At 37.2% G+C, this 12040-nt stretch overlaps 1 protein-coding gene across 9 annotated transcripts in view; it reads left to right on the top strand.

The window, feature by feature from the left end:
- Positions 1-1638: 1638 nt before the first annotated feature.
- Positions 1639-12040, top strand: part of SLC17A3 (solute carrier family 17 member 3) — a 31449-nt gene continuing 21047 nt past the window's right edge. For all 9 annotated transcript variants that reach the window (XR_004438591.1, XM_033216442.1, XM_033216440.1 and 6 more), the window contains exons 1-3: positions 1639-1793; positions 5664-5787; positions 11672-11883. Coding sequence is in view for 8 of the 9 variants with exons in the window: in XM_033216442.1 (XP_033072333.1) it covers positions 5697-5787; positions 11672-11883 (303 nt within the window). In the remaining variant the exon portion in view is untranslated. The remainder of the gene's footprint in view (positions 1794-5663; positions 5788-11671; positions 11884-12040) is intronic.

The raw sequence follows: 12040 nt of genomic DNA, 5'->3' as shown, positions 1-12040 counted from the left end.
TAAGTCAAAGAAATATCTCAGTTCACATTCAAGTGTTTAATTATAGAGGTGAAGAAAAGCTGAATTGTTATTCTTTCTACACAGAGACAAGTTGAGTCTGTTTCTACCAAGTCAAACCAGCTAGCATGTAAACAACTCTGGAGCACTTTAAATAAAGTTAAACATTAAATTGCAAAACCAAGTAACATTTTCTGACTTGGATAATTCAAGGTCAGAAACATTTCCTGTGATATGTGAATCCCAAAGTTGATCATTATTTATCCCAGGGTCCAGAGTCCTTCAGAAATGACTCAGGGAAAAATCTTTTACCTAGAAAGGTGAAATTGACACTACCCCACATGATAATGGGCTTAAGTTTTCCATACTTAAATTCTTAAAGTGCAGATGGAAGAAATCTGTTTTTTTTTCTTTTATCTTATAAAGAATATAATAAAACTTACCTGAAAGCATTGTAAGGATGACATGTAATAAATGTGCAGTAAATGGTAGCTCTGACTCCCCCTCCCCAGGACCCGGGTTCCTCCTTCTGAATTCTTGATCCATGATATATCCTACCAGCCTCCCACGTCTCAGCCAGGGTGTTGAGAGGTAGTTTACGCACTCTCCTCTCACAATACAGTTCAAATAGAATTAAAGAGTCAAACTCAGAATCTAAAGGAGATCTCCTCAGGTCCATAAAGTAAGAAGGGATTTAAAGTCAAAGTGAAGAGTATGAGCTAAGGCCAGGAAAGTCATTAAAACACAGAACAGTGTTTAAATTTCCATGGCTGACTCTAATGCTCATATAAAGAAAGGAGTCTGGATTATGAACCCAGGGCATTCAGAGAGCTGGAAATAAAACTACAGAAAACTAGGATTCTGAAGGCTTTGCCTCATCTATGAGACAAGGACAAGCAGGACTGTACACACGTTTGGAAAGCAGTGACAGTGCTTTTGACTTCCTGGGTGTTAGCACAAGAGTTAACCACAAGAAATTGAGAGAGTTTGGCCTTCACTGTGCACATGTAGGTATGCCAAATTTATGTCACTTATTTTCCAAAGTGGTTATAGAATGGCCATAAATGCTACATGATAGCATGTGTGCAAATTTAGAAATAATACAAAGCATTATTAATTATAGTTTGTGAATACTCATATAAATAGCAAGAATAAAAAGAAATGGAGAAATCATATTATATTTATGTCAGGCTTGTTTTGTTTTGTTTGGTTTGGTTTGCTGAGAAGAGGACAAGGACCCAGGGAAAGAGAAAGCAACAGAATGAATGAAGTTCAAGCTCATCCATAATATTACAATTCACATATTTCAAAGAAGAAAAAAATTAACAAAATTTCAAATAAGGGGGAAAAACAAAAATAGCAAAGGAAAAACCACAAAAAACACTGAACTCTTTAATTATAATTTTATCTCTTTTTAACCTTTTCAAAAAAGACTAAAGACGTTGAAGACAGCACAAAGCAAAGCAAAATAACTATATGCAAGTGTCTGAACCAGAGGACACCTATGAGGTCCTGAGGAGACACTCTCAAGTGGGAGGTGGAGAAGCTTACATCAGCCAAAAAGCAGGAAGAACTGCAGAGGGGGTTGGGCTGGATTTCTGAATGCTTCTTCAAAGCCTATTTGGCAAGAAGCCCTTCTGAGTCAACTTTGTAGTTTGATGACTTTTATTAATGATTAGCAACTTAAGCCCTAGGGTGGCAAAGAATCCTCATCTCTCTACTCCAAAAAGTCCAAGGGAGCAAGCTTGGAGGAAATGCTGGGTTCAACTTGAAGCCCTTCCACAGACATTAAGTCGGTAAGTCACTTCTCTTGGTGTTGAGATGAAGACCTCCAAGACTCTTTTCTGTATAACAACTGACAATTTTTATATACTCCCCAACCCCAAGTTTCCTCATATGATAAAAATTAAAATGAAAAATGTAAAAATCCGTATTAACAAGACTGACAAAAGTGAGGGAGAAGAGGCAAGAAGCTGAAGCTTTGTATCTGATCATCCATATGCTTTGAAACTAGCTAGTGGAGACAGTAGCAGCTATGGAAGATAATTCCAAGAAATAGGCACTCTTGTGAGGTGTTTAAAAGCAAAATGTTGCAGGTCAAACTGGCTTGTGAATAAATATCATCTCTTTCATTTACCAACTGGGTGACCTGGAGGAAGAGGGTCAGTAATATCTCCATGTGGGGTTGATGTAGACTTGGCTGGTGCAGTAGTTTATAAGAGTGACTATAATAATTATTTCTATTATACCAATGGCTAGGGTGGCTTTGGTCCAAGAAAGCATCTGGAGAAATGCTGCATCAAGATCCAGTGAGTTGGCGTGAAATTTAACCAAGCTAAAATGGCTAGGGATAGAAGAGGAAATGGAGAGATGAGGCAATGGGACAGTCACCAGAGTCAGCAGAAGATGGTAGGTGAGCTGAGGGCACTGGGAAGGAGGGAATCAGGGAGTCCTCAAGGCCAGAATGGAGAAGGTGCAAGTTTTTGTGGCAGCTGCAACTTCACAGATGTGTGGGAGGATGCTATTAGAACACTCCCTGCCTTTAAACTAACCATCTCTACTGAAAGCTGATCCTTAGTGTGGTTCTCTATGAACACTGCTTTGGACCAGAAACTTCTCAGAGTGCAATATATAGTTTCTGACCCAGATAAGCAGCATAGATTTTAGTGGAAAATAAAGAGAGCTGTTAAAACAAAAGGGATTTACTTGGAGTAAAGCCAAGGTGTAGAAAGGCTACGAGACTGATTGGAAGGGCATATTTAAGAGATCATGAGACTGCATTTTCTATGTTGTGCTACTTGAGCCTGTTCTTGGCTCACCAGTTGGTGCCTTGGAATTTCCCTCTAGATTACTTCTCTTTCCTCTAGTTACAGCCCCAGGTTGTGGGAAGGGTCAGCAGGGCTTGAGTCCAGCGTTTTAAGTCAGTGAAATGTTTTGAGATTACCATGACAGTAGGTATCTGTCATGGTGAGGTGGGTAGACTAGACCTGCTGGCAAGAGAAGATGTAACATCCTGGTTCACTTGGAGATAGGGTGTACAAGCTGTGTGCAGGTGGTAGACTGTCATGTGAAGCCTTAGATAGTTTTAGAAAGTATTAATATTTTCAAAAGTCAGGAGACAAATGGGAATATCAGTATGGAATCAGGGGACCTTGACCTGTCTGTGGAGACTGGAGATCATACTGATGAATAAAGGCAGTGGCAATGCAGACGCAGGGGCTGGGTATGAAGAATGTCATCTTAGCAAGAGTAGCTATGCTTTGCAGAGGAGGTCACATCATTACGAAGGAAATCAGTGGGAAGTGAAGTCTGACTCATGTTTCAGGGTTTTCATGCCTGAAAAGCATTCATTACTATATGTATATACATAGTGTGTGTATATATGTGTGTATATATACATATATACTATATACATATATTATATATACTATATGTATATAGTAATGAATATAGTATACATACTACGTATCTATTTCTATATGTTTATGTAAGTTTGTGTCTTTGTGTCTTTGTGAATGTAGATCTGTAGTGTGTATATATACAAACAAGCCCCCCCCACACACACACACACACTTAGATGAATATTGTTTGATAAATTTCTTAAGTCCAGGAAGTTCATAAACAATAAATTAAGCCCAAATTTGTAGCTTTTTTTTTTTTTTTTTTTTTTTTGTGGTGTTAAAGCTCCTATTATGGCCAATTCCAAGCTACCATCACGACATTACTGAATTCAGAATTGGGGAGAGTTGCACAAAAATACAGAGTTGCACAAAACAATGCAGTTTGACCCATCTTTGTCATTTGGTAAAATATCTTCCAGACAATCTTTGAATATAGAATCAGGGCAATTTCCCTAGAAATAGAAGACCTATTTTTAAAATGTCCTGGCCACACCATGGAATTAGAATGCCCAATGGCAAGATCTGAAGAGACATTAATACTACACTTATCATATGATCCAGGTATTCCACTTCTAAGTGATCTAAGAGAAGTGAAAGCACATGTCTATACAAAGACCTGTACATGAATGTTCACAGCAGCTTTATTTGTTACGGCAAAAAACTGCAAACAATGCAATTTTTAATCACAAGGTAAATAAATGGATGAACAAATTGTGATACAGCTATGGAGTGGAATATTACTCAGTAATTAGAAGGATTGAACTATTTTATATGTACGACAACATGGATAAATTTTAAAATAATTATACTGATTGAAATAAACCAGGAGAAAAGTGGGTACATATTTTATAATTCCTCATATGGTTTGGTTGTGTCCCCACCCAGATCTCACCTTGAATTGTGGTCTCCCTAAAAGTCAAGTGTCAAAGGTGGGGCCAGGTGGGGCCAGGAATCATGGGGGCAGTTTCCCCCATACTGTTCTCATGGTAGTGAAGAAGTCTCATGAGATCTGAAGGTTTTATAAATGGGGGTTCCCCTGCACAAGCTCTCTTGCTTGCTGCCGTGTAAGATGTAGCTTTGCTGCTTCTTTGCCCTTTGCCATGAGTGTGAGACCTCCCCAGCCATGTGAAACTGTGAGTCCATTAAACCTCTTTTTCTTTATAAATTACCCGGTCTTGGGAATGTCCTTATGTCCCTCCTCTCTTGGTGAAAATATACCTCTGAATAATAAAACTTCTACTATAAGGAGATACTAAGAAGTTATTCCTTAGTTTGCAACAATGATATCAGGCCAGTTCTGGTTAAATACTAGTGCTTAGATATTTAGGAAGATTTAATTTGTTAAGCTGACAAGTTTGGTTTATTAGTGGTAGAAGCAGTTATATATTTTGAGACGTTTTCTTTAAGAGAGTCAAATTTAATAATATGAGCAGTAAACATAGCACAAATATTACAATTCTACATATAGTAACACATAAAAATCTCCTTGGGCATTGAAGATCCTAGTATTGTAATACAGTAATGGTTCTTTTTAGTTGTCTTATATGCAAAAAGGTCACAATCTCCATGTTAGTTATTTCTAGAAATCTGTAGACACATCATCAACCTATGGACAATAATAATATGAGATTTAAATGTTATCTTCTCATTATGCAAGTTTGGTCCCTAATTATGAGTGACACACATCGATACAGTGAGTCAAATGAGGAAGCAATATGGGAGTTGTCAAGGGCAGTAGAAGCCAGGTTCTCAGGTGCAGGTAGAAGATTCCAGAGGAGCATAGCTCTGAGGTGACCCACTGCTGTGGTAGCTCCAGTGATGATGATGATGAACTACAGCTTTTACTTACTGGGTGTCTGGCAATGTTCTAGGTATGTGCAATCTGTTTCAGCTGACAGCAATTTTTTGATGAAGATGTTATTGTTATTAACAACAGATGAGGAAACTGAAACACACAAATGTGCTCCTAGTGGCACTTGGCACAGTAAATCATGAACCTGAATTTGAACTTGGGAATACTTAACTTCAAAGTCATTGCTCATAAGCTGGCACACCGAGAGCACTCTAGATCCTAATAAATAAACAATTCCAAACCTTAGGCGCGGTATGCCTGTTGTGTTGAGCCAAGAGGGGATAACGAACCTCCCTGTCCCCAACCAGATGGAATGGACCAGCTTTTGTTTCCTTGGTGCCCCTGTTTAAATATTTGAAAGGGGAGTCCCTTTCTCTCAACTGATGCATGTGAATTACATGTCTTCCTGATAGGTGAAAACCATTCACCTGGAGTGGAGAAACACAATGACCACCAAGACAGAGTTGAGTCCCACAGCAAGGGAGAGTAAGAACGCACAAGATATGCAAGTGGATGAGGTACTGATCCCCAGGAAAGGTAAATTCGACCTCAAATGCTTGGTTTTAGGATTTTACAGTGAATTCTTTTTGTCAATATATTACTATAAAAATGAATTTGTGATTTTTACGTTCTTTAATTCTTTTTACAAATCCAGTGAAATTAACATATTTTGCAAATATGAAGGAAATACATATTACTAAAAAGAAGCGTTTTATTTTTGACAGTTACCTTTCAATCTTTATCTATCCAATCTTTACGTTCTTGATAATTGCTACTGAATTGTCTACACATAGGATTGTGTGTCCTGCTTGTGATTGCATGTAATATTTTAAATGTAACTGTATTGCTTAATTTAAAAAGGTAAGAAAAACCAATTATAGATACTTCAAAAAACAAGAAATAAAAAAGTTTTCATCAGCTTAATTCAATGACTACAATTTAATTTTATTGCCTTTATTTTGTATGCATATTTTGCATAGTTCTATACTTTATGTATTGTGTTGTATATTTTTTAACTTGGCAGCATATACTTTTCCATATTGATTTATTAGATTCATAAAGTGTGAATCTCTTTGTGAATCTTATAAACCAATATGGATTCTTAAAGAATACATATTGTATTCCAACATAGCCAATAGATGAAGTATTATTTAGCTGAAAAACCTTGTGACTGGATATTTAATTTGTGGAATTTTCTTTTGTTACTCAACTATTATATCTATATATGGACTATATATGTTACTTAGGTTATTAGATGTATATGAACTATGTATGTAAGTTATTATATATATATGATGATAAATGAACATTATTTAACACAACACTAGTCCACATTGGAATTATTTCTTCAGGGTTTATTCCCAAGAAATGAAAATTGTGAGGCAAAGAGTTTACATATTTCATTTCCTTTGTTCACTACAGAGACCTTAGTTTTTAATCCAAACAAAAATAAAATCACAGGGAGGATTTTGAGCAGAAGAGGAGGTGATTTTATTTATGGTATGATGAGGATACTCCAACTGCTGTATTGAGAATAGATTAGAAGCAAGGAACCAAGCTGAAGATTACTGCAAAAATTCAGGCAGGAGATATTGATAGCTAGAACCACATGAAATTAGCTTTTAGCCAAAAAATAACAGTGGCCCTTGTGAAAAGTTGTTGGATTCTATACACATTTTGAATATGAAGACAATACTACATTCCAGATCAAGGATTGCAAAGTGTTTGGAAGAATAAGATTTCTATCAACTGAGCTGGGAAAGACTCTGGGTAGAAGTTTTGAGGTTGTGGGGCTCAAGAGTTTAGTTTCAGACCTATTCAATTTGATCTGTTAATCGGTTGATCAATTGAGTTTTAGTGGAACAAAAATAATGATGTATCAATGGTGCCTTCAGTTTGACAAAATGCAGTATTATTGTATCATATCTATATTTTAATTTAAAACATGTTATTGCACCAATAATATTTTCCACTTATGTAACCAATTATCTTAGCAGTACTAACTACACGATCTAGTTTTCTCCCATTAATTGCCACAGCACTCTTTACACATTGCATGACTCTTTTGGATGTTTTTCTATTGTTCCTTATATTTTTCTGAGTATTCTTATTCTTCAATACAATAATGTCTTATCATTTTACTCTCATGATAAATTTTGTAATGCAAATATCTTTCAATACTTACCCCCAAAAATTCTTGTATAGTCGTTCAACTAGGCTTTATTATTTTTTTGCCAACTGTATTCATTTTCTATTTCTGCATGCATATTACCATAAACATAGTAACCTGAAAGAGCACACATTTATTATCTTACAGTTTCTGTGGCTCAGAGCTCCAGGTGTGGCTTGGCTTAACTGGTTCTTCTTCTCTGGGTCTCACAAGGCTACAATTGAGTGGTTAAGTTGCATTCTCATCTACAGAATAGACTAGGGAAGAGCCCACTTCCAGGCTTATTCAGGTTGTTGGAAAAATTCATTTTCTTATAACTGTATGACTGAAGGCTCTGGCTGTTTGCTGGATTTTGACTGAAGGCCATTCTCAGGTCTTAGAGGATGTTCATGGTTCCTTATCATGTGAGGTTCTCCAACTTTCTGCTTACTTCATCAAGCCCACATGAAGAGTGTTTATCTTTAGTCTGCTAAGATGGAGTCTTATATAACATAATGTAATCATGGGAGTGACATCCCATCACCTTTGCCATATTCTGTTGGATACAAGCAAGTGAAAGTTCCTGGCCCCATAAAAGGGAAGGGAATTATATAAAGGTGAGAATACCATGAGGTGGTAATCACTGGGGCCACCTTAAGGTCTGTCTGTCACATCAAATTAAGAAACAAGCTTCCTGGATTTTGAGTACAGTAGTACTGAATTCATTAATAAAACCTCTCATGTTCAAAAACCTATGATTTCATGCTGTCAGTGCCCTTTTTCAGTAGTTTAATAGAATATCCTCAGGTGCTTCTTAATTTGTACTTTCTCACATGCATACAGACCCCCACATTCTCGTATAGCTAGGGATGATCACAAAAAATTCAACAGACAGCACACCACTGGCACCAATCTATTAGAGTAGGCACAACTGATATAGTTCATTCAGAATGGACACAGGACAAAATAACTTTTAAGGATACAAATAGTGGCCTGCAGGAAACACTTAACATCTGGCAAGCACCAGACTAAACCTGTTAAATGCACTCTCTAGTTAATCTTTCAGCATTCTCATGAGGCAAATGTTCAACCTCCTCATTTGTAAGCCATTAGTCTCTTGGTTTGCTGATACCCTTTTTGGTAGCCTTTGGCACCTAGGATCCCAAAGGAACTTGGGAAAATCAGAGGCCACAAAAACTCACAAATTATTAGTTGATTTGATTGATAGAGGAAGTCACCACCAGCACTGAATCAGATTAAAAAAAAAAAAAAACCCTTACAAAGATGTTATATTTGAGTTCATTCACTACAAAGACTTGTACTCCATCAACAGAAGATAGCATAGCCATAAAGGGAATCCTCCTTTGTTAATCTCACGGCACCTCTTTATCCCACATCACAGAGCTACATAAACCCTACAGCTGGGTGCACGTGGATTGTATTAATCACAGAAGTATTCTCATGGAGTCATCTTGGACAAAACAGAAGCCACCATACATATGTGCTACAGTGGTTAACAGCATAGACACCTGAGCTACATTGTGAGCTGGTCTCTCTGTGCCTGTGTTTCTTCATCTGTAAAATAGTAGCAATAGCTGCCTCATAGTGTTATTGTGAGGATTTGACATCATGTTACACGACTTATCAGGAATATCTGAAGTACCTACTGACTCCCTCTTCCCTGAAACTCTTGTCCCCTTGGCTTCCATGACACCACACTCTTCTGGTTTTCTTCTTATCCCACCACCCATTCCTTTTTACTTTCCTTTGTTTGCTCCTCCCACATCTATCCAACCTCCAAATACTGGAGAGCCCCAGAGTTAGTCTTTGGTTTTCTTCTCTATTTCCATTTCCCAAGTTTTATGGCTTTAAGTAACTTCTGTAGGTTATTAACTCCCAATGTTATGCCTCAACTCCTACTTCTCTTCTAAACTTAAGAACTATATATCCAACATGCTCAACACCTTCTCTTTGGTGCCTAAGAGGCACCTCTGTTTTAACATGTCCAGTAATAAGCTCTTGACAACCCCACCTTACAAACCTGCTCCTTCCAAAGACCTTTCTTCCTAGGAAAGTAGAACTTCATTCTTCTTGTTGTTTAGAAAAACAAGCTCTCCAATTCCCCTTCTCCTTGCCTTCCACCCACCTGTAAAACTGAAACTCTCATTTGATGTTTTTTCTACGCTGGGATTTATCTGGGGTCTGACCACATCTTAGCTACTGCCATGACCCTAATCCAAGATAGCTTCACTTCTCTTCTGAATTATTGCAATAGCTTCCTAACTGCACTGCCTCTATATCGTTTTGTTCTCATTTCTGCAGCCAAAGAGATCCTTTCAAAATGTAAGTCACATCATGTTCCATTTCTGCTGAAAACCCTCCAGTGGCCCCCGTCCCACTCAAAGTAAAAGCCAAAGTACCTGCAATGGCCCACATATCTTGAACAATTCAGGCCCCATTATCTAGCTTTCCTAACATCTCTTCTTGTACCCCTGGCTCATTCCATTCTGTCATAGTCCCCTCTTTTTGATTCTTTGAACATACAGGCACTCTCCAACCAGCCCCAGGGCTGTTCCCTCTACTTGGTATGTTCTTCCCCAGATGTCTGCATGACCACCTCTCTGGTATGTCATTGGGACTTCCCCCATTTCTTGCTTTATTTTCTCTACAGCATTTATCACCCTCTAACACATTATTTGATTTACTGTTTGTGTTTCATATTTCGTACTTCTCTCTGGAGTGTGAGGTCCCCAAACACAGGGCTATTTGTGTGCTATGTTTGCTGCTACACTTCTAGGGCCCAGTATTGGAGGTGATTGATAAGTGTTTTGTTCAATGATTGACTGAAGATGTCAAATCTGGACTGGAGGACATGGTCTAGAACAGTGATCAATCCAGCTCCCTGCTATTTCTGTTGCACTGAATAGATTTATCCATGCAGGCATAGGGTGAACTGGACAATCCCAGGCTTGCACTGCTAAAGTAGTTGCATGGCAGGAGAGTAGACAGCTTCTAGGCAGGCTGGAGAAGATACAGAGCTACACATGCCCAATTTATTTACCCAGTCTCATTGATCAAAGTCCCTTTTCTTCCCACGCAGAAAAAAGTGAAAGGATTGGAGAAAATTTCAAAGAGCTACTCTGCCTGAAGTCCTAGTGTAAAAAATCTGAGCCCAGATAAATACAGCTTCTTGGCTCATACATTTTATTTGCCCTTCAAATTAGACTGTTTGCTGTGTTCTGCCAGGATACCATCTACTCACTTAATATAATGCTGCAAGACTTTTTAAGAAGTTGAGTAGAGACCTAACCTTTGAAACTTGTATACCACTCAATCTCATCTAACTGATTTTTTTTCCCAGATTTTAACTTCTGAAGAGTTCTTTAATTTCAACCACAAATGCCGATTTCCCCATGTTTTACATTTTTTGGACAATTTAGCCAGGATATGGAAAAGGGAGAATGAGATTTCTGCATTTAAGTTGCCATCTTTCCTAGCTGTACACATACAGATTATTTGAATGCTGTGCTCCTTTATTTTTCCACTATTTTTCACTTTATTTTTTCATAGTTTGTGGGCATCAATTTCTCTAATGAGAGAATCTTCCTAGGAGTTTGATCTCAAAAACTAAGTGAAAATATATCTTCAATGTTTTAAGATGTGAATGGAATACATCTATACCAATGGACAACTCTCTTCAAAGTGTAACTTACATTTCATTTACATACATAAAATTTATGCATATTATACATAACATATAGTGCATTATGTATAACAATACATGTCATATATAAATTATATGCTTTATATTTATATATAATTATACATATAAATTATACGTAATATATTATAAATTATATGCAGCAATTTAAATATGTGCACATATTCATATGTATATATTTTCTTTTCATATATATGTGTTACATACACACACACACACACACACACACACACATATGTATAAGCATTTACTTGTGAGTAAGTTCATCAACCGTAGAACACAATGACCTAGGAATGAGAAAGACAAAATTTTAGGATGAACAGAATCCCTGAGATCAAGTTAGGCTCTACAAAGCTGTGGCATAAAACGTCCTTTAGCTCAACTCAGTGATCTCCTCCTTTTGTATCTTCCTTTCCTAAAGCCAACAGAAGTATCATTTAAGTAATTATTTAAATCTTTAGATGATCAGGTACTTTTTAAATCATATCTTGTGAAAAACTAATGTTAGCTCAATTTTTAAAAGCACTAATATGATGTCATAATATTTCCAGTTCCAAGTTTATGTTCTGCTCGTTATGGAATAGCCCTTGTCTTACATTTATGCAACTTCACAACGATAGCACAAAATGTCATCATGAACATCACCATGGTAGCCATGGTCAACAGCACAAGCCCTCAATCCCAGTTCAATGGCTCCTCTGAGGGACTGCCTGTTGACTCATTTGGTGACCTAAGTAAAGCCCCAAAGAGTCTTTCTGCAAAGGTAAGCAACAGAAGATATAAATTTGTGCTTTTCTTTTTGCTGTTTGTTTGCTCAGATAATTATTTTTCTAGAGTATGTATGTTTAAAAACTTTAATGGAGAAAATAGTGATTTGAAAGCAAGTAAAAGGTCTAAAGAAGCTTTTTAGGGTATGTGAG

Source organism: Trachypithecus francoisi, unplaced genomic scaffold (genome assembly GCF_009764315.1).
Source record: "Trachypithecus francoisi isolate TF-2019V2 unplaced genomic scaffold, Tfra_2.0 Lachesis_group10, whole genome shotgun sequence".
Taxonomy (NCBI): domain Eukaryota; kingdom Metazoa; phylum Chordata; class Mammalia; order Primates; family Cercopithecidae; genus Trachypithecus; species Trachypithecus francoisi.
This window is presented reverse-complemented; position numbering and strand designations above follow the sequence as displayed.